The sequence below is a fragment of the Aquarana catesbeiana genome, linkage group LG01 (genome assembly GCF_042186555.1).
Source record: "Aquarana catesbeiana isolate 2022-GZ linkage group LG01, ASM4218655v1, whole genome shotgun sequence".
Lineage (NCBI taxonomy): Eukaryota > Metazoa > Chordata > Amphibia > Anura > Ranidae > Aquarana > Aquarana catesbeiana.
Window position 1 is genome coordinate 792169194 of NC_133324.1, and position 23262 is coordinate 792192455.

At 44.0% G+C, this 23262-nt stretch overlaps 1 protein-coding gene across 1 annotated transcript in view; it reads right to left on the reverse strand.

Annotated features, from left to right (window-relative positions):
* The window catches only part of DCTD (dCMP deaminase), a 30261-nt gene extending 9096 nt beyond the window's left edge, over window positions 1-21165 (reverse strand). The window contains exons 1-3 of the mRNA XM_073606887.1: window positions 21012-21165; window positions 18903-19014; window positions 11099-11234 (exon numbers count right to left, since the gene is read on the reverse strand). Of these exons, the coding sequence (XP_073462988.1) occupies window positions 11099-11234; window positions 18903-19014; window positions 21012-21049 (286 nt within the window). The 5' untranslated portion in view covers window positions 21050-21165. The remainder of the gene's footprint in view (window positions 1-11098; window positions 11235-18902; window positions 19015-21011) is intronic.
* Window positions 21166-23262: the final 2097 nt, after the last annotated feature.

Genomic DNA, 23262 nt, shown 5'->3' on the forward strand with positions numbered 1-23262 from the left:
GGTGCCATTAAATCGCCACACACGGCAAACCGCACTGTGCTATGCGGTTTCCCTGCAGCTGTGTTTTTGGCAAAGGTGCAGGGATCTTTTCCCTACATTTTATGGAGGTACAGCAAAAATCCAAATGAATGGGCTGCTGTGCCCGAGCAAACAGTCGCCGGAAACTGCATAGGTGTGAACCACTCCTGAATGTGCGCAAAAGCCTGTAATATGCAACGTTTACGAAACGTGCAAAAAATGCATGCCGTGCTCGAGGTGCCAGTCATTGTTAGTGGCACCCCAAATGCAGCTAGCAGATGGAACAAATTCAGAGTAAAAAAAAGCACGACTTAATACTCAAAAAGGCACATGAGCCTCTTTGGCGTTTAGGGAAGCCCATTTTAGCGAACGTGAACCTAGCCTTAGGGTTGATATTAGGATAAAAAACTAGTCTACAATTGTCATTTTAGGCACTAATTAAGTTAGAACTGTACACAAATGTTAACTTAAAGAGGTTGTACACCCTGGGGAAAAAAAAACCTGTAAGACAAAGGCATAATGAGCTAGTATGCATCACATACTAGCTCATTATGAAACACTTACCTTAGAATGAAGCCCTCCAGCGGCGCCCGCACACCGCTGAGACCTTCCCCGGTGTGTTTCTTCCGGGTTCGCGGGCTCCGGCATTGAGTGGCTGGAGCCGTGATGACATGACTCCCGAGCAATCGGGCAGGAGCCGCCGTTTACAGCACGGGCTCTGAAGGTCCGGCATGGCAAGCCGGACCTTCAGAGCGCATACGCCAATGTGCAAGTTTGGGAGATACAGTATTTCACAAAAGGGAGTACACCCCTCACATTTTTGTAAATATCTTATTATATCTTTACATGTGACAACACTGAAGAAATGACACTTTGCTACAATGTAAAGTAGTGAGTGTACAGCTTGTATAACAGTGTAAATTTGCTGTCCCCTCAAAATAACTCAACACACAGCCATTAAGGTCTAAACCGCTGGCAACAAAAGTGAGTACACCCCCCCTAAGTGAAAATGTCCAAATTGGGCCCAATTGGCCATTTTCCCTCCCTGGTGTCATGTGACTCGTTAGTGTTACAAGGTCGCAGGTGTGTTAAATTTAGTATTATCGCTCTCACTTTCTCATAATGGTTACTGGAAGTTCAACATGGCACCTCATGGCAAAGAACTCTCTGAGGATCTTAAAAAAGAATTGTTGCTCTACATAAAGATGGCCTAGGCTATAAGATTGCCAAGACCCTGGAACTGAGCTGCAGCACAGTGGCCAAGACCATACAGAGGTTTAACAGGACAGGTTCCACTCAGAACAGGCCTCGTTATGGTCGACCAAAGCTGAGTGCACGTGCTCAGAGTCCATATCCAGAGGTTGTCTTTGGGAAATAGATGTACGAGTGCTGCCAGCATTGCTGCAGAGGTTGAAGGCGTGGGGGGTCAGCCTGCCAGTGCTCAGACCATACACCGCACACTGTATCAAATTGGTCTGCATGGCTGTCGTCCCAGAAGGAAGCCTCTTCTAAAGATGATGCACAAGAAAGCCCGCAAAACAGTTTGCTGAAGACAAGCAGACTAAGGACATGGATTACTGGAACCATGTCCTGTGGTCTGATGAGACCAAGATAAAAACTTATTTGGTTCACTTATTTGGGGGGGGACGGACAAGTGTGTCTTGCCTACAGTCAAGCATGGTGGTGGGAGTGTCATGGTCTGGGGCTGCATGAGTACTGTCGGCACTGGAGAGCTAGTGTTCATTAAAGGAACCATGAATGCCGAAATGTACTATGACATACTGAAGCTAAACATGATCCCCTCCCTTCTGAGACTGGGCCGCAGGGCAGTATTCCAACATGATAATGTCCCCAAACCGACCTCCAAGACGACCACTGCCTTGCTAAAGAAGCTGAGGGTAAAAGGTGATGGACTGGCCAAGCATGTCTCCAGACCTAAACGCTATTGAGCATCTGTGGGGCATCCTCAAACGGAAGGTGGAGGAGTGAAAGGTCTCTAACATCCACCAGCTCCGTGATGTCATGGAGGAATGGAAGAGGACTCCAGTGGCAACCTGTGAAGCTCTGGTGAACTCCATGCCCAAGAGGGTTAAGGCAGTGCTGGAAAATAATGGTGGCCACACAAAATATTGACACTTTGGGCCCAAATTGGACATTTTTTACTTAAGGGTGTACTCACTTTTGTTGCCAGCGGTTTAGACATTAATGGCTGTGTATCGAGTTATTTTGAGGGTACAGCAAATTTACACTGTTATACAAGCTGTACACTCACTACTTTACATTGTAGCAAAATGTAATTTCTTCAGTGTTGTCACATGAAAAGATATAATAAAATATTTACAAAATGTGAGGGGTGTACTCACTTTTGTGAGATACTGTATTCACAGTACCTACAGGTAAGCCTTACTATTATAGGCTTACCTGTAGGTACAAGTAAAACATTTGAGTTTACTTCCTCTTTAACCCGTTGCCGCCCAGCCTATGGCATAATGAGGCCTGGGCCAGCCTCTCATCCCTCTGTGTTAATGGGACACATCACAGCTAATCACAAGAAAACAAACAGAATGAATCGATTTCATTCAGTAAAGTTCTTGCATATAGCAATAAAATTAATTGCTATAAAGCAACCATAACGTTAAAAATAAATAAATACTGATCACTTCCCCAGAGTAGTACAGTACAAGATTACTATGGTAAAATTATATTGCTCTGGTCAAAATGTGTTAGAAAAAAAAATATATTTTTTTTTTCCATTTCTTCATTTTCCAGAAAATTATGACAGACGTACAAAAAAAAAAAAAAAAAAAAAAAAAAAAAGGCTTGCCATGCCTCCCACCTTTGGACTGTACATTCCAAAAAGGGGTCATTTGGGGAATATCTGTACTGACCTGACATTTTTGGGTCTCAACAAATGAGATAGGCCGTCAGTACATCAGGATAGATAGATAGATATAAAACTTTGCAAATAATTATCTAACAGAAACAAAGAAAAAAACATGTTTTTTCTTTTTTCTAAAATTATCTTTTTTCGTTTATCTAGCAAAAAAAAAAAAAAAAAAAAACAAACAAACAGTGGTGATTAAATACCACCAAAAGAAAGCTTTATTTGTGTGAAAAAAATGATAAAAATGTACTTTGGGTACAGTTTTGCATGACCTCGCAATTGTCATTCAAAATGTGGCAGCACTGAAAGCTGAAAATTGGCCTGTGCAGGAAGGGGGTAAAAATGCCCGGTATTGAAATAGTATAAATTACAATTCTACTTACTTCCATTCCAGGTATGGGAAATCTGCGAACACCCTCGCTGACATCTTTCTGGCTTCAAGATCTTTGGCCATCTTTGGTACTGACAAATGCCAAAAATGTACACAAAAGTTGTGCAGATGCAGCTATGGCTGAATTTACACTATAGCGTTTCACAAACATGCGCAAAATCATGCCACGTTTCTGCGCTACACACATAGGACAGCCTATTTACCTCAATGGGCTACTCTACACAGGACAAATGCACCAAAGTAGCACTTGCACCTTTAGGCTCTGTTTCCACTAGTGCGACTTTTCATGCGACTTGGGACTGAAAAGTCGCATGACAAATTGTTTCCCATGATTTCCAATGAGTACCGTTCATATCTGTGCGACTTCAAGTCGCAGCGACTTCAAAGTAGTTCCTGCACTACTTTGGTCCCACTTTGATGCGACTTGAGGTCCATAGATACAGGCATTGCTTCAAATCGCGGTAAAAAAATTGCGGCAAAATCGCGCGACTTTGGGGACGCAATAGTGGAAACATAGCCTTAAGCTTCAAGCATCATTTACCACAAAAAAAAAGTGTCTATTTTGCCACGTTTTGGTGCCATTGACAATGAATGGCATCACCATGCGCTTTTATGGTAAAAGTACATTGTATATCCTTCTATGTTATGGTCCTTTAGGTGCCCATCTAATAGTTGTTTTTTTTTTTAATTATCGATGCTCCCTGCTGAAACCACTGCTTGTGGAAGAGAATTCCACATCCTTACCGCTCTTATGCCCCGTACACACGGTCGGACTTTGTTCGGACATTCTGACAACAAAATCCTAGGATTTTTTCCGACGGATGTTGGTTCAAACTTGTTTTGCATACACACGGTCACACAAAGTCGTCGGAAAATCCGATCGTTCTGAACGCGGTGACGTAAAACACGTACGTCAGGACTATAAACGGGGCAGTGGCCAATAGCTTTCATCTCTTTGTTTATTCTGAGCATGCGTGGCACTTTGTCCGTCGGATTTGTGTACACACGATCGGAATTTCCGACAACGGATTTTGTTGTCGGAAAATTTTATATCCTGCTCTCAAACTTTGTGTGTCGGAAAATCCGATGGAAAATGTGTGATGGAGCCTACACACGGTCGGAATTTCCGACAACAAGGTCCTATCACACATTTTACATTGTGTACAGGGCATTACAGTAAAGAACCCTCTACAAAGTTTAAGGTTAAACCGATTTTCTTCTAATTTTAGTGAATGGCCGTGTGTCTTTTCAATTCCCTTGCTCGGAAAAGTTTTATCCCTATTGTGGGGTCATCCATACAGTATTTGTACAGTGAAATCATAATCCTCTCAAGCGTCTCTTCTCCAGAGAGAATAAGTTCAATGCTTGTAGTCTTTCCCCATAGCTTAGATTCTCCAGTCCCTTTATTAGTTTTGTTGCCCTTCTCTGGACCCTCTCCAGTTCCAGCACATCCCTCCTGAGGGCTGGTACCCAGAATTGGACAGCATAGTCTAGGTACCGCTGGACCAGAGTCTTGTAGAGTGGGAGAATTATTGTTTTATCTCTGGAGTCCCCTTTTTAATGCATGCCAATATTCTGCTGGCTTTGCTCGCAGCAGTTTGGCATTGCATGCTATTACTGAGCCTGTTATCTAGTAGGACCCCCAGGTCCGTTTCCATCCTAGATTCCCCCAGAGATGCTCCCCCTAGCGAGTACATTGCATTCATATTTTTGGCACCCAAATGCATTATTTTACATTACATTTACATTATGCATTATTTTAGCCATTTATCTCGTCCTCCAGATCGTTTATGACTAGATTAAATAGGATTGGTCCCAGGACAGAACTCTGGGCGACCCCACTTTCCACACCAGACCATTTCGAGTACTCCCCATGCACCACCACCCTCTGGACTCGCCCCCTCAGCCAATTTTCAATACATGTACTCACCCTTTGGTCCATGCCGACAGACCTTAGTTTGTACAGTAAACATATATGGGGAACTGTGTCGAATGCCTTTGCAAAATCCAGATACACCACATCCCTTCCTTTATCAAGATGGCAGCTCACCTCCTCATAGAAGGTTAATAGATTGATCTGGCAAGAACGATTCTTCATGAATCCATGCTGATTACTGCTAATAATACCATTCTTATTACTAAAATCTTGTATATAGTCCCTTATCATCCCCTCTAAGAGCTTGCAGACTATTGATGTTAGGCCAACTATTCTGCAGTTCCCAGGGATATATCTTTTGTCCCTTTTTAAATATTGGTGCTACACTGGCTTTTCTCCAATCAGCTGGTACCATTCCAGTTAGTAGACTGTCCATAAAAATTAGGAACAATGGTCTGGTTATCACTTGACTGAGCTCCTTAAGGACCCTCGGGTGCAAGCCATCTGATCCCGGTGATTTTCTAAGGTTAGGTTTTTCAAGTCCATTTCTAATTCTATCCTCTGTTAGACATGAGAGTGCTTCCTGTGATGTGTTATGAAGATAAACATTACAGTCTTGGTTACTGAATCCCCGTTTCCCCTTGTGAAGACTGAGGAGAAGAAGAAATTCAAAACCTTTGCCATCTCTCCGTCTTTTGTAACCATATTCTATATATCATCCTTTATGGGGCCAAGGTGTTCTGACCTCCCTTTCTTACCATTTATATAAAGAATTTCTTGGTTTTTTTTGTTTGTTTTTTTACTCTCCCCTGCTATGTGCCTTTTGAGTTCTATCTTAGCCGCCCTGATTGCACACTTACATTTCTTGTTGCATTCTTTGTAAAGTTGGAATGCTGACGATGACCCCTCACCCTTGTATTTTTTGAAGGCCTTCAACTTTTAGAACCACCCAGGACTTTTGTTAGCTCTTTTAAATGTATTTCCCATTGGGGTGCACTGGGTAATACCTTTATTTAGTATGCTCTTAAAGCACTCCCATTTTTCCTCCGTGTTCTTTGCTCCTAGGATTTTATCCCATTTAGGATCTTCTAGCAAAAAGCTCAGTTTGAAGTTGGCTCTTTTGAAATTCAGAGCCTTTGTATTGTCCCTGTGTTTCCTATTTATGTGATTTATGCTGAAACTAATTGACCTGTAGTTGTCGTTTCCCAAATTGCCCCGTATTTCCACATCCACGATCAGGTCTGTATTGTTAGTAATCAGTAGGTCTAGTAACACTTTATTTCTTGTTAGTGCATTTACCATCTAACCCATGAAATTGTCCTGCAAGACATTTAGAAAATGGAAAGTCTTAGACAAATGCACGGTTTATTCTGCCCAGTCTGTCTGGATAATTAAAATCCCCCATTATAATGACACTTCCCATCCTTGCCGCCATTCCAAACTGTGATAGGAGGTCCGGCTCCCCCTCCTCCCTCTGGTTAGGGGGCCTATAGCATACTCCCAGTATTACTTTCCCCTTGGTTTTCTCCCTTTGAAGATCTACCCATAAGGATTCCACCTCCTCCCTTGCTCCATTAGTGATGTCATCCCTCACATTCACTTGTACATTCTTGATATACAGGCATACCCCTTCCCCTTTTTTACCCTCCCTATCTCTGTGATATACGGAATACCCTTGAATGGTTGCCAGCCAATCATGAGTGCTGTTGAGCCAAGTCCCTGAAACTCCCACAAAATCCAAATCCTCCTCGTACAACAGCAGCTCTCCCAGCTTGTCAGCCAGACTTCTGGCATTAGTGAACAAGCCTCATAGTTTTGTCCGGTCGCATACTTTTCTCCTTGTTGGTTGTTCTGAGGGTGCAATTTGGATTTGTTAATTTACAATATGACAATATAGCTCAAATGTGCAAAATATAAAAACGCATAAAGTGCAAATAAATATATATATATTTATTTGCACTTTATGCGTTTTTATATTTTGCACATTTGAGCTATATTGTCATTTAGTTATGCATATTGGCACATTTGCACGTTTATATTCATTTATTCATTGCACTGCATCTAGTAATGCTGTGATTCAGTTATGCTTATTGGTACCTATGCACTGATACGTTAATCTGTCTTATTTCACATTTGAATTTGCATTTATACTTTTGATGCGTTTTATATGCATTTGTCAATTTTCACATTTGTATTCAGAGTATTTATCTATTATTAGGTCCGCTTACCTTGTAGAGGTATTGTGTTTCACACACCCACATGCGTTTATTTAGACGCAGTTGTTCTATCATGCTATAATTTAGTAGCATGTCTAACACACTCTAGCGCAGCGTAATCCTTTTTAAGTTTGTAACTTTGCACGCGTATGAGACGTGTTTAACGCACGCAGCTGATTAGTGCTTTACTAAGTTTTGTGTGGCTTGCAGGATCTTTCCCAACGTCTACCATGTCAGCTGGGTCTTCCCCAGCCCCTCCCAATAATCTGTCCACCAGATCCTTGATGTGCCAAACCCAAGCGCCTGGTAAACTACATACAGTTTAGCACTTCAGGTCTTTGTGACAAATTGCCCTCTCTGTCCTAAACATTGAGTCCCCTACCACCAGAATCCGTCTTTCCTTACCCTTGGCTTTACCCCTGCCCTCACTGGCGGAGGAGTTTTTTGCCCTGGCAGCTAGGGGCATCACTCTGCTCCAGCAATGCTGGTCCCCGACTGGTTTCCCCAATATCACGCAACAGGGTGTACTTATTGGGATGTTCCAGCCCAGGACCGGCCTCCCTGACTCTATCCCCTCTACCCTTCCTGAGTGTCACCCATCTACTCTGGTGCCTGCACCTCTTTGTCTCCACCTACCCCTGTGCTGGCCCCTGTCGGGTATGATCCCAACTCTGCTTTAGTATGGAGAGTCTTCTCAATGTTGACAGTTGCTTCCCTAGTTTCAGAACCTGGGCTTCCAGGGAAACAATGTGCTTACATTTTGCACAGCAGTATTCGCCCTCGATCAGATGATCAAGGAACACATACATGTCGAAGAGATGTGCACCGAGACGCATCTGCACACCCGCTGGGCATTGTACCAATTTAATGAAGATTGGGAATTATACTCTGTCCAATTAATGGACAACTAGCTTCCTGACGAATACTCACAATACACGTGCACTCGCTAGTGTGAATGGATGTGTATTGCATTACAGACATTATCTCCTGCAATAAAACGCCTGCGTGAATATTATTCTTTATAAATAAGCTCTGCTCTAAAGCCGGATCTGGCATTTAGGGGGAAATAAAAAAAAGAAAAGAAAAAAAAAAAGGAAGAAGGACAAAAATGTGTAATATATATATCTATATATCTATCTATCAATCACACAGTTGTGCTTATAAAAGTTTACATACCCTGGCAGAATTTATGATTTCTTGGCCGTTTTCATAGAATATGAATGATAACACAAAAACATTTATTTCACTCATGGTTAGGGTTTGCCTGAAGCCATTTATAATCAATCTTTTTAAATCATAATGGCAACAGAAACTACCCAAATGACCCTGATCAAAAGTTTACATACCCTGGCGATTTTGGCCTGATAACATGCACACAGTTGACACAAAGGGGGTTTGATTGGCTATTATAGGTAACCATCCTCACATGTGATCTGTTAGCTTGTAATTAGTGTGTGTGCGTGTGTGTGTGTGTGTGCTCCACTGATGTTTCTGGATTCTGAGTCATTGGGAAAGCAAAAGAATTGTCAAAGGATCTGCGGAAAAAGCTAGTTGAACTGTATAAAACAGGGAGGGGGATATAAAAAGATATCCAAGGAATTGAGAATGCCAATCAGCAGTGTTCGAACTCTAATCAAGAAGTGTAAAATGAGGGGTTCTGTTGAAACCAAACCACGGTCAGCTAGACCAACTAAAATTTCAGCCACAACTGCCAGGAAAATTGTTCGGGATGCAAAGAAAAGCTCACAACTAACTTCAGGTGAAATACAGGACTCTCTGAAAACGTGGTGTGGCTGTTTCAAGATGCACAATTAGGAGGCACTTGAAGAAAGATAGGCTGCATGGTCGAGACGCCAGAAGAAAGCTATTACTATGCAAATGCCACAAAGTATCCTGCTTACAATACGCCAAACAGCACAGAGACAAGCCTCAAACTTTCTGGCACAAAGTCATTTGGAACGATAAGACCAAAATTGAGCTTTTTGGCCACAACCATAAATGCTACATTTGGAGAGGAGTCAACAAAGCCTATAAAGGACAGGTACACCATTTCCTACTGTGAAACGCGGAGGTGGATTGCTGATGTTTTGGGGATGTGTGAGCTACAAAGGCACAGGATATTTGGTCAAAATTGTTTGCAAGATGAATGCAGTATGTTATCAAAAAATACTGGAGGAATATTTGCATTCATCAGCCAGGAAGCTGCGCATGGGACGTACTTGGACATTCCAACATGACAATGATCCAAAACACAAGACCAAGTCGACCTGTCACTGGCTACAGCAGAATAAAGTAAAAGTGGCCATCTCAGTCTCCTGACCTCAATATCATTGAGCCACTCTTGGGAGATCTTAAACGTGCAGTTCATGTAAGACAGCCCAAGAATTTACAGGAACTGGAGGCTTTTTGCCAAGAGGAATGGGCAGCTTTACCATCTGAGAAGATAAAGAGCCTCATCCACAAATACCACAAAAGACTTCAAGCTGTCATTGATGTTAAACGGGGCAATACATGGTATTAAAAACTGGGGTATGTAAACTTTTGATCAGGGCCGTTTGGCTAGTTTCTGTTATGATTTAAAAAGAGTAAACACAGTTGATTGATAATAAATGGCTACAGCCAAACACTAACAACGAGTGAAAGAAAAGCGTTTGTGTTATCATTCATATTCTCTGAAAAATGGCCAAGAAATTATAAATTCTGCCAGGGTATGTAAACTTAGGAGCACAACTATATATATAATTTTTATTTTATTTTTTTAATAAAAAAAGGTGGACTTTGCTGAAGAAGGTGGTCTTCCACCCCATAACATTTTTTGAGACCCCACATTCTCCCTCCTTGTTATATAAGTAATACTGCTTAAAGGTGTTACTAAACCTAGGACCCTGCATTCACTATATCTGGTCTCCCACAGTACACGATAATGCAATTAATTTCGTAAATATAAACTGCTAAATATCTTTTTCCATCAGCAACATATAGCAGTCCTGTGACTTCTATCAGTTCCTAGTAAAGCTTGTAGGAGGAGTTTTCATACTGCACTGACTGTCCTTTCAGGATCCAGGACCCCTGACCCTCTGTCTGGACAGTGCTGATTGGCCCTGTGCTGATCACATTCACTCTCCCAAGGAAAAAAAAAAAAAAAAAGCTCTCTAGCAATACACACCAAACTGAGCATGTGCAGCCTGACTCCAAAGGCTCTCTCTTATCAGGGGAAGTTCTGGAGCCAGTGTAAGAAGAGGAGGATCAGAGAGGACAGGATCAAGCAGCCTTTTTTTTTTTTACACAATGCAGAGGTTTAATCCCTTAGGTTCCACAGTAAATACAACAAGAATCCTTTACAGACTGATTTTACTGTTGCAGGTTTGTTTTGCACAGGGCAGCCCAGATCCCTCTTTGCTGCTCCTGGCCCCTCCCTCCTATTGCGTGCCCCCACAGCAGGCAGCTTCCTATGGGGGCACTGGAGCCGAGTCACAGCTCTGTGTGTCCATTCAGACTACACTTTAAGACTAGACTGTGTGCATCCTAGGATGAGGCAGGACACCAACGATTACAGTGCTAGCAGAGGTTAGTCCATCCCACTGAAAAGAGACTGTAAGACTCATTCAGCCCCATACATATATATTTAACAGTGACTGCAACTAGGAGAACATAGAGAAACTGAGAAACTGAACAGAGTTCTCAAAATCTTAAAAATGAGTGCCATTTCCTACCATAGGGGTACTTTGTATCAAGCTTATTTTCTGCTGTTCTTGCCCACGGAAGTGCATCATCCGGACAGCCATTGGGCATTCCATTGTATCCAATACCAACAATTTTGTTCTCAGGATTGACGATACATGCTCCAACCTAAATAAAAAAAAATAAATAAAAATACAAAGAATAGGGGGATTCTTCCAGCAAGCTACAAACTTTCAGGGTGGAACCATTGCTTGTATGAGAGTATAAAGTCTGTAAAGGATTGTGTGTTGCCCAGTTTTACACAGAAGCATGCAGTAATGAAAAAAATGCAAGTTAGACTTACCGGTAACTTGTTTTCCAACAGGCTTTTAGGACAGCACTCGAGAGATCATGGCTCCTCCTCACACAAGAAACACATAATCAATTAAGTCTGTAATAGGAGGCCTCCACGTTGCTTCCATCAGTTTGTAGAGAACCTCCAGCCCCAGCTGCAACACATAAGCGACAGTTGTATCATAGTATTACAGCAACAGCATAAATAGGGCGGGTTAGTGCTGTCCTGAAAGCCTATTGGAAAACAAGTTACCGGTAAGTCTAACTTGCATTTTTCAAAAATGTCTTTCAGGACAGCACCTGAGAGGATTATTGAGACTTACTCCATTTAGGGTGGGACAACAGCCTGTAAGACTTTTCTTCCGAAAGCCCGGTCCCCAGCCGTCATGAGGTCTAACCTATAATGACGGGTAAAGGTTGTCAGACTTGTCCAAGTAGCTGCCTTACAGATTTGTTCGGGGGCGGCACCAGCTTTTTCTGCCCAACTCACCGCTGAAGCTCTTGTAGAATGAGCCCGGATACTCACTGGACTCTCTTGACCTGTAAGGGAATAGGCTTCTGAGATAGCCAATCTCAACCATCTGGCTATGGTTCCTCTGGAAGCTTGTCTTCCTTTTTTATTACCAGAAAATAAAATGAATAGAGCGTCTGAACATCTAAAGTCTTTAGTGGTTTCCAAGTAACTCAAGACTGCTCTTTTAACATCTAAGGTATGGAATTCTTCTTCCTTCTTACCCAATGGATTAGAACAAAAACGTAGGAAGTATTATCTCCTGGGTTCGATTCTGGACCAAAGCGACCTTCGGTAAAAAATTAGGATCAGTCTTCAGAACAATTTGGTCTGAAAAAAAAAAAAAAAAAGACTCCCTGATTGATAAGGCTTGCAGCTCACTGACTCTTCGAGCTGTTGTAACAGCCACTAAAAAAACTGTTTTCAAAGTAACTAATTTCAGGGAGGCTAAATTAATGGGTTCAAAAGGATCCCTGGTCAGGGCCTGTAGAACAACTGATAAGTCCCATACTGGACAACTTTTGATCACCACTGGTCTAGATCGGGTGAGAGCCTTGAAGAATCTAATCACTAAGGGTTCTGATGAAATGGATTTTTCCAAAAATACCCCCAGCGCAGCAAATTGAACCTTGAGGTGCTGACCGCTAGGCCCTTGTCCGCTCCATCTTGCAGGAAAATCAGAACAGAGGAAATTTGTTTTGATGATCTGCCGTATGCTGTGCACCAGGATTTGAAGACTTTCCAGCCTTTGGAATATATTGCTCTTGTAACCTTTTTTCTGCTAGATAGGAGGGTAGCCACCAATCTATCCAAGAAACCTTTTCTCCTCAAGAGTTGCTCCTCAGAAGCCAAGCCGTGAGTTTTAGCTTTGTTACTTCCTGGTGAAGCAGAGGACCTTAGAATAGGAGGTCTTGTCTTAACGGAAGGTGCCAATATGGTTTTAGTTGCATCTGTAGAAGGGATGAAAACCAAGGCCTTTTGGGCCAGAAGGGAGTGATGAGGATTACTGTAGTATCCTCTTTCCGGATTTTTGTTATGACCCGAGGGATAAGCTGAAATTTCCAATTGTGACCCAGAGCATCCACTCCCAGTGATGACTCATTCCTGTTCATGGAGAAGAAGCGGGACACTTGAGAAAAGTCGCAAAGAGATCCACTCTTGGCCGCCCCCGTTTCTTCGCGATCAAATGGAAGACCTCTGGATTCAATTGCCACTCCGCTTCGAATACCTGGTTCCTGCTGAGGAATAGAGTATGGAGCTCTGTCCAACTTAGAATGCCTCTTGCTAGGTCTTGCAGAACTCTGCTTCTGGTTCCCCCCCGTCTGTTTATGTAGGCCACCGCCGTGGCGTTGTCTGACAGGATCCGAGTATGCTGTCCCTGGACTTCTTCTGCAAAGGTCAGTAAGGCTATTTCTATCGCCTTTAGTTCCCTCCAATTTGAGGACCTCAGTGCTTCTTTTGTGGACCACGAGCCCTGGGCCCACCGACCATTCATGTGAGCCCCCCAACTCCAGGAGCTGGCATCGGTTGTTAACCTTACCTGGGTTGGGAAGGACCATACCAGGCCTTCTGAATATCTTGTCTGGTTCTTCCACCACCAGACTCCTTTTCACCGCTGTGGGGATCTTCACTAGTGAATCCAGTGAATCTTGCTGGTGATCCCAGGATTTTAAAAAAGAAAAATTTGCAGAGGTCTGAAATGGAGCTTTGTCCACTGAACTGCCAGTATGGAAGAGGTCAGGGTTCCCAATGTTGACATGATCTTCCTGATGGACAGAATCTGATTGGACTGTAGCAGTGACACCACGTGTACCAACTTTTTCTGTTTTTCTTCTGGAGGAAATATTTTTTGCTCCAAAGAGTTAATACTGAAACCCAGGAATAACACTTCCTGTGAGGGAATCAGATTTGATTTTTGAAGGTTTAAGATCTACCCTATGGATTCTAGGTGAACACGGGCTCTGACCAAGTTTTCTTGAAGATCTTCTCTGGTTTGTGCAAAAAACAGCAGGTCGTCCAGATAAGGAATCACTGAGATTCCTTCTAAGCGCAGAGGCGCCTATGCGTCGGCCATTATTTTCATGAACACCCTTGGGGATGATGACAGAACGAACGTGAGTGCTCTGAATTGCAGATGTACCACCTTCTTCCCTTTTTTCAGTGCCAACCTCAGATATTTCAGTGACCTGGCAGCAATAGGAATGTGGAGGTAGGCATCTTGTAAATCTATTGATGCCATGTAGCACCCTTGATTCAGGAGGTTTCTTACTGAGGAAATGTAATCCATCCGAAACCTTCTGTACTCTACTGATTTGTTCAGCATTTTGAGATTCAGGATGAGGCGGAACTTTCCTGAAGTTTTCTGAACAAGGAATACATGCGAGTAGAAACCCTGGAAAAACTCCCCTGTCGGGACCGGAACAATGACTTTCTGGGTTTTCAGTTCCTGAATTAGGGACTTCATGGCGAAAGCCTTGACCGGATCCCTTGGGACGTTTGTCATCAAGAATCTTTTTGGAGGTTCTTCCGTGAATTCTATCACGTATCCCTGGGAGAGCATATTCACAATAAACTGGTTTGACGTAATGGCTCTCCACTGGGGAAGAAACTCCTTGCGGTTTTCCGGAGGTCGTAGGAGGATTGAAGAGCACTCCACTCCTACCTTTGGGCTTCTGGGAAGACCATGGCTTCCTCTTGCTCTGCATTTTTCCTTCCTGCTGCCCTTTTTGGGGCCAAAAAAAACACTTACGGGTCTGCACCTGTTTCTTCTTAACCGGAAACAACTTCTTTTTATCTGCCGTACGGTCAAGAATGGACTCTAGCTCTGAACCGAACAGCAAATCTCCTGCAAAAGGAATACTACACAGTTTGTTTTTAGATGCAGCACCCCCTGGCCGAGTTTTCAGCCACAAGGCCCTCCTAGCAGAATTAGTTAAAGCGGCTGACATGCGAATAGATTCTGCTGAAGCATCTGCAATATATGATATTGCTACAGACAAAGTTGTAAAGGAGTCTAGAATCTCCTGTTTTGTGGAATCCGCCGTAACATGGGCCTTCAGCAGGTTAACCCAGTGATCTAAACTCCTTTCAACACAGGTTGTTGCCATTGCCGGTTTTAGATTGTTCATCACTGATTGCCAGGTTCTTTTAAGAAGCAGGTCCATCCTTTTATCCATGGGCTCCTTTAGAGTGCCCATATTCTCAAAAGGCAAGGTCCGTAGACTTTGAGACCTGAGAAAAGGCAGAGTCCAATTTTGGAACCTTGTTCCATATAGAGTCAGGATGTTCCTCAAATGGAAATCTTCTCTTGTGAGCCCGGGAAAAGAATGTTCCAGCCATTTTTTTTAAATCATATCTGTGATAATTGAATGGACTGACCAGCATACATGCGGTCATGCAGGGAGAGTTCCTTCTTTTGCTCTTCTATCCCCAAAGTAGCATGGATTACTTTCAGGAGTCCTCCAACCTCTTCTAGCGACATTTTGTACTTAGAAGCGGCATCTGTTTCATTTCCCTCCTCCGAATCTGTTTCATCTGGAGCGAGGGGAAACGTAATCTTGGGAAGTGCCATGGGATATTTGACCCCCTATTATTATTTGAGAGCCGCCTTTGGGTTAGGTTTGACCTAAAATCTTGAAAGGTGGCCCGGAGCTCATGCTTTATGGTTGTAGCCAAATCGCCACACATGGATGGAGACTCCTCCCTGACTAGATTTGCAATGCAATCTGCACAAAGCGTTTTGGTCCAAACTTCGCTTAATTTCTATTTGCAGACAGGGCACCTTCTCTTGACAGGTTGGGCAGAACCTTTGGCCTGGACAAACAGAAAAGAGACAAGGAACCACGCTTAAAAGGCTGCTACACAGCACAGATAAGGCACCCAGGTGCACTAGGAAAGACAACATCTTACTTCCATGTGCCCAGCAAGCCACCACCACCTAAGGTCCCTTGTTGCTAGGCAGATATGCTAACACTAGCCACTGCAAATAACATTCCCAGGGAGATGGGGGGTGGGTGGGGGAAGGGTGAGTAACCCCCCACAGGAAAAAAGGCAGAGAGTAACAGAGGACACAGTCCCTTACCTTAGCCTTGCTGGCGCCTTGGCTTGCACCCTTATCCGCTGTACCGCTATCCATAGCTGTCTGCGGACGCGTGGTGAAGAGAAACGCTGGTTCCAGATTTAAAAACACCGCTGCGCTGACCTGGAACTTAAGGCACCAGGTGACCCTGCCCTCTCCCCCTGCGCTTTGCAGCCGGAAATGACGCCGCGTGCCAACCCAGAAGTGCTGCCTCTTCCTATACAGAACGTGGCCGAGGCACTCCTCGGCCACCAGAACAATGGTGGCCACTCCTCCATCCCGCGATGCAGGCATCCAGCGGGGAACAGAGGACAACTGCCTGTCTTGAGAGAAAAAGAGAAGCAGCACTCCCAGGCGTACAGGCTCTCCCCGAGCACGGAAGAGGGAGAGGGAGCCCACGGGACCGTCCAACAGGAGGTAAGTGGGAGGATCACTCTCCCAGCAAAAAAGACTTAACAGGTGAGAACCTGTGTCTCCCAAAAAAGCCCTGAGAGATCATGGCTCCCACCAGAGGTGTTCCTCCAGCTGACCGAAACACAAAAAACTGATGGAAGCATCGTGGAGGCCTCCTATTAAAGACTTAATTGATAAGGTGCCATGATCTCTAGGGTGCTGTCCTGAAAGACATTTTGGAAATAAATATTAATTTAAATGGTCTAGTGGTTTTTCATGCTCTAACACTCAGTCCAGGTTCACACTGCTTGCAGGTTAGAAATGATGCTCAGCTGAACTCGCACAATTTCAAACCGGCAACGCAGTCCGACTTCGGGAGTTATTTGTGAGACATCTGTGCAGGTTAATGCACAGATGTCTATTCAAATCAACCCCAAAGTCACCAAAAGTAGTGTAGGAACTACTTTCGGGCATCTGTGCTGCGTTGCACAGAATCGGATGGTGCTATTGCCGCCGATTTAGCATGCGATTTGACATGTCAAATCGACCCAATCTGAACGTGGGCTCAAACTACGAGGAAATTTGGTTGCTATGTGCAAAGATCAGTGGGGGTTGATTTACTTAAACTGGAGAGTGCAAAATCGGGTGCAGCTCTCTATAGAAACCAATCAGCTTCCAGGTTTTATTGACAAAGTTTAATTGCACAAGCTGAAGTTAAAAGCAGATTGGCTACCATGCACAACTGCGCTTTGTTTCTGTTACAAGATTTTGCTAATAATCTTTCTTCATAAATGTAGGTCAAAATGTATTCTGCCACATTTCTTTGGTGAAAATAACCCAAATCAGTGTATATTTAGTGTGTAGGAAAGTTATAGCGTCCACAAATGATGAGAATATATAATTGTCAAAAGTATTATAATGCCTGCCTTTACATGCACATGAACTTTAATGGCATCCCAGTCTTAGGCCGTAGGGTTCAATATTGAAGTGGCCCACCCTTTGCAGCTATAACAGCTTCAACTCTTCTGGGAAGGCTGTCTACAAAGTTTAGGAGTTTGTATGGAAATGTTTTACCATTCCTCCAGAAGCACATTTGTGAGGTCAGGCGCTGATGTTGTATGAGAAGACCTCCCAAAAGGTGTTCTATCGGGTTGAGGTCAGGACTCTGTGCAGGCCAGTCAAGTTCCTCCACCCCAAACGCACTCATCCATGTCTCTATGGACCTTGCTTTGTGCACTGGTGCGCAGTCATGTTGGAACAGGAAGGGGTCATCCCCAAATTGTTCCCACAAAGTTGGAAGCATAAAATTGTACAAAACGTCTTTGTATGCTGACGCCTTAAGAGTTTCCTTCACTGGAATTAAGTGGCAAGCCCAACTCCTGAAAAATAACCCCACACCATGATCCCCCCTCCACCAAATGATTTGGATCAGTGCACAAAGCAAGGTCCATAAAGACATGGATGAGCAAGTTTGGGGTGGATGAACTTGACTGGCCGGCACAGAGTCCTCACTTCAACCCGACAGAACACCTTTGGGATGAATTAGAGCGGACACTGCGAACCAGGCCTTCTCGTCCACATTAGTGCCTGACTTCACAAATGCTCTTCTGGAAGAATGGTCAAACAATCCCATAGACACACTCCTAAACCTTGTGGAAAGCCTTCCCAAAAGAGTTGAAGCCGTTATAGCTGCAAAGGGTGGGCCAACTCAATATTGAACCCTACGGACTAAGACTGTAATGCAAGTACAAGTAAAGTTTATGTATGTGTAAAGGCAGGCTCCCAATACTTTTGACAATAGATTATATTTATTTATAGTCCCTAGGGTAGCCACCACACCGTGGGAGGTAAATGCACAAGTGCTCACCCACAAAGAAATATCTTAGTGACAGTGACAAATTCCAGATGTGCTCCAAGACAGGAATGGGGAGTGTGTAGGAGCATGAGTATTATATTTTTATTTACATACTACACTCCTCTCCAATACATTGTAATAGTGACAAGCCTGGATGTGTTCGGACTAGGATCCCTTTCCACGTGTGACCCGCCAGGAAGTGGTCACTTATATGGACCCAATCATTCCCCGCCCAACAGACGCATATAAGAGGTACGCATACTTGCAAATGCAGGACATGCACTGACCACAGATGATTGGCTTTGTACAGGTTACAGCCTCCTGGTGGGACTACACATGTGGGTTCAGATCCTAATCCGAACATGCCCAAGCTCATCACTACAGTGGACCTGCATCTCTACCAATAAAAGGTGAGCCAGCCTCTGGTAAAGAGGAACGTAGACAAGGCCATGGGACAATTCTAAATATAACATGCAGTGGACTAGGGAAGAATTCTTTTTACACAAATACTGTCAGAATTTGTCTGTGTTTTTCTACATTCGATAATAGACCAGTTTAATAATTCTTTATGAAGACGTTCCTCTGTATCAAACCTCCACATAGTAGTATAGAAGCATGTGAGCACAATATGAACATTGACAGACTTAATGAAATCAATGCACTTACTTGGGAACTGGGATCTTTACTTCTCTGAGCCGATAAAAAGGCGACGGCCATAAAATATTCACACCATTCTAAGTAATCTTCCCGCTTTTTGCACATTACATCCACTGATTGCCTATAAAGCAAAATGCAAATCGGAGAAGTGCAGTGAACCTTAAAAAAAATCAGCATGTAAACAACGTAAATATTGATAGCTGTCAATTCTATTCCCAAGGTACCCTCTCCGTTCCATCCCAGGACAATTGGAAATAACACTAATGAACAGATTTCCATAATGTATGCAGGCGAGAATTCTAGATGAAGCATGTTCAGAGATGGAGAGATTTATCATACATATGGAATGCTCATTCTCCGGGAACAATATGCTAGGCTAGCCATACACTGTACAATCTCTATTAGATCCACCACCAGCTACACCGATCATTCATGACATTATGAACACTAAAATGTAAATTGAAGAACATTGATTATGTTAATACAATGGCATTTAAAATTCCGTAGGATAGATTAGGCAGTGAGTAAACATGTTATCCCTGAAGCTGATGTGCTGAAAGCAGAAAAAAAAAAAAAAAAAAGAAGAGCATTGCAGTTTGTTGTGTATGGGGCTGCATAGCAGCAGACCGGTCAGGGTGCCAATTCTGACCCGTGTCACCTCATCCCTTTAAAACCGAACACATTAATTACACAGGTTCTGAGGCTGATTAAGGTGGCAATTAAACTTGGTGCCTTATCTGCATTAAATTAGCCTCAGAACCCGTGTATGTGTCTGGGTTTAAAGGGATGAGGTGTCAACTCTATCCCTGCCCACAGCCAAAAGCACCTACAATGGGCATGTGTGCATCAGAACTGGACTATGGAGCAATGGAAGAAGGTGGCCTGGTCTGATGAATCACGTTTTCTTTTACATTATGTGGATGGTCGGGTGAGTGAGCATCGCTTATCTGGGGAAGAGATGGAACCAAGGTGTAGTATGGGAAGAAGACAAGCTGGTGGATACAGAGTGGTGCTTCGGGCAATGTTCTGTTGTGAAATGTTACTGGACACCTACCTAAACACTCTTGCTGACCAAGTAGACCTTTTTATGGAAACAGTATTCTCTGATGGCAGTGGCTTTTTTTTAAGCATGTACCCAGCCACACTGCAAAAACGGTTCAAGAAGAGTTTGAGGAACACAATAACAAGTTTGAGGTGTTGACATGGCATCAAAAATCTTCAGATCTCAATTTAATTGAGCATCTGTGGGATGTGCTGGAAAAACACGTCTGATCCATGGTGGCCCTACCTCGCAACTTTAGAGAACTTACAGGATCTGCTAGTGACGGCTTGGTGCCAGATACCACAGCATACCTTCAGAGGACTAGAAGTGTTTGTGCCTCAATGGGTCAGGGCTGTTTTGGTGGCAAAAAGTGGGACATAATCAATATTATTTGGTAGGAATGGGCTTGGGCGTGTTGGGGATCCCACCTGCCTGATCCCGCCAAGAAAGCCGAACTGCACACCACTAATCGCAGGTAGTGAGATATTTCCCGGTCCGCAGCTGCACAGATTGGGAAATGTCTCACTGCCTGTGATTGGCGCTGTACAGTGTCGGCTTCCTGATGGGATCAGGCATGTGGGATCCCCAACACCCCTGAGCCCATCTCTCTTATTTGGGTAGTGACAATTAAGGCTGGGCTCAGGTGTGTTCACAACTCCACGTGCCTGATTGGGTAGCCCTCTCACTGCCTGTTAATAGCGGTGTGCAGGGTCAGCTTCCTGGAGGGCGCAGGCATGTGGAGTTGCAAACACCCCTGAGCCCAGCCTTAGTGATAATGTTATAGCTGATCAGTCAATGCAGTACGAGGGTCTGTCTGGTCAGATACTAAGTGATTGCACCGCTAGGTGTCCTCCACATAGGAGTGATAAAGTTACAAACAGATTGTACAGTGTATGTCCAGTATTACATGGAGTCTGCTCATGGTATATAGACTGGGATGTGTGTGCAGTGATGGATCATGTGATCACACCGGGGACATGCGGAAGGTAGTAGAGAAGTCTGATCACATGTCAGGACAAGCCGTGTACACCGGGCACACATGTCTACAGGCCGGTCCTATACAGTGTGCAGATTACCCGGTGCTGGGGGTCGCCGCCGCCTCCTCCTCGCTCATCCTGTACACCGCACACTCCAACTTCCAACTCCGACACCACGGCACCGCCCTCCTCGTCTACATTCCGCTTTCCTGGACTCTAGTTGGTTAAAGGAGAGAGGGGGCGGGGTGATTTCATCGTCATGTGACTGTTTCAGGTGACCCGTCAGGGGGTGGAGTTAGGAGACTGGAGATCAGCTGGGAACGTAGAGGAGAGAGCGTGCAGATGATGAGGAGGGAGTACCGGGAGGGAGAGGGTTTAGGACGGTGCAGGTTGTGGTTCGAGGAGAGGAGTAGTCTGGTGTATTGGGGTGCAGTGTGACATGCCCTGGGTACACTGGGGTGCAGTGACTTGCACTGGGTACACTGGGGTGCAGTGACTTGCACTGGGTACACTGGGGTGCAGTGACTTGCACTGGGTACACTGGGGTGCAGTGACTTGCACTGGGTACACTGGGGTGCAGTGACTTGCACTGGGTATACTGCTCCCCATTCACACCTGAGACCTTGTAACACTAACAAGTCACATGACACCGGGGAGGGAAAATGGCTAATTGTGCCCAATTTGGACATTTTCACTTAGGGGTGTACTCACTTTTGTTGCCAGCGGTTTAGACATGAATGGCTGTGTGTTGTGTGATTTTGAGGGGACAGCAAATTTACACTGTTATACAAGCTGTACACTCACTACTTTACATTGTAGCAAAGTGTCATTTCTTCAGTGTTGTCACATGAAAAGATACAATAAAATATTTCAAAAAATGTGAGGGGTGTACTCACTTTTGTGAGATACTGTAAGTTTGGAGACACCATAGATGGTTGCTTAACATTATAGTTAGTTGTGGCCGTGTAGTGCTCTAATATTCTAACTCCTAAAGGGTGACTGCTACAACCAATGTATTGTAATGAGCAGTCTACACACACAAAATAGTATAGACTACATTAGAAGTACCACAATTAATTTTCTTTATTTGATAAGTTTCACTTGTCACGAGGGATTGTATTTCTGTTCTTTTTAAATGTACTCTACGGGTATCAACCCGTGGTTGAAGGAAGGATAATTGTATAATATATAGCCTGCCTTAATTTTTCATTATTGTTTGAACAGCATTATTTTTGTATGCTGTATGTTGGGAATCCAGACATTTTGGTGTGTGCACCTTCCTACTGGTTTCACTTGATTTTTTACGCCGTCGCCTAGCACAAGACTGATTCTTTGGTTCAGTATTATTATTATTATACAGGATTTATATAGCGCCGACAGTTTACGCAGCACTTTACAACATTAGGGCAGACATTACAATTACAATACAGGAGGAATCAGAGGGCCCTGCTCATTAGAACTTACAATCTAGGAGGGAGGGTCAAGTTATACAAAAGGGTAATAGCTGTGGGGGATGAGCTAATGGAGAAAATAGTGCAGTTGTTAGATGAAGGTTAGATGGAAAGTTTTCAGGGATCGCCTAAAAGTGGATACATTTGGAGACAGTCTGACAGATTGGGGTAGGGAATTCCAGAGGATAGGCGAGGCTCGGGAGAAGTCCTGGAGGCAGATATGGGAGGAGGTGATGAGGGAGCTAGAGAGCAGGAGGTCTTGGGAGGAATGAAGAGGGCGATTAGGTTGGTTTTTTGAGACTAGGTTAGTGATGTAGCTGGGGGCAGAGTTGTGGATGGCTTTGTAACTTATTGTTAGTATTTTGAATTTAATTTGTTGGGCGAGTGGCAACCAATGGAGGGATTGGCAGAGAGGGGTAGCAGACACTGAGCGGTTTGTAAGGTGGATGAGTCTGGCAGCAGCATTCATGATGGACTGAAGGGGGGATAGTCTATTTAAAGGTAAGCCAATGAGGAGGGAGTTGCAGTAGTCGAGGCGAGAGATAACCAGGGAGTGAATCAGAAGCTTTGTGGTTTCTTTTGTTAGAAAGGGACGTAGTTTAGAGATGTTGTGGAGGTTGAGGCGGCAAGCTTTGGAAAGTGATTGGATGTGGGGCCAAAAGGAGAGTTGAGAGTTCAGAATCCAGAATAACACCTAGCACCCTGACATGTGGGGACGGGTGGATGGTTGTGCCATTGCTCTTGACAGAGAAGTCCGGGGAAGAGGCACGTGGGGGAGGAAATATTATAAGCTCGGTTTTGGACAAGTTGAGTTTGAGGAAGTGGTGTGACATCCATACAGATATGTCGGTTAGTGATGCATGAGGAGACTGGTGGAGAGATTGATTTGTGTGTCGCCA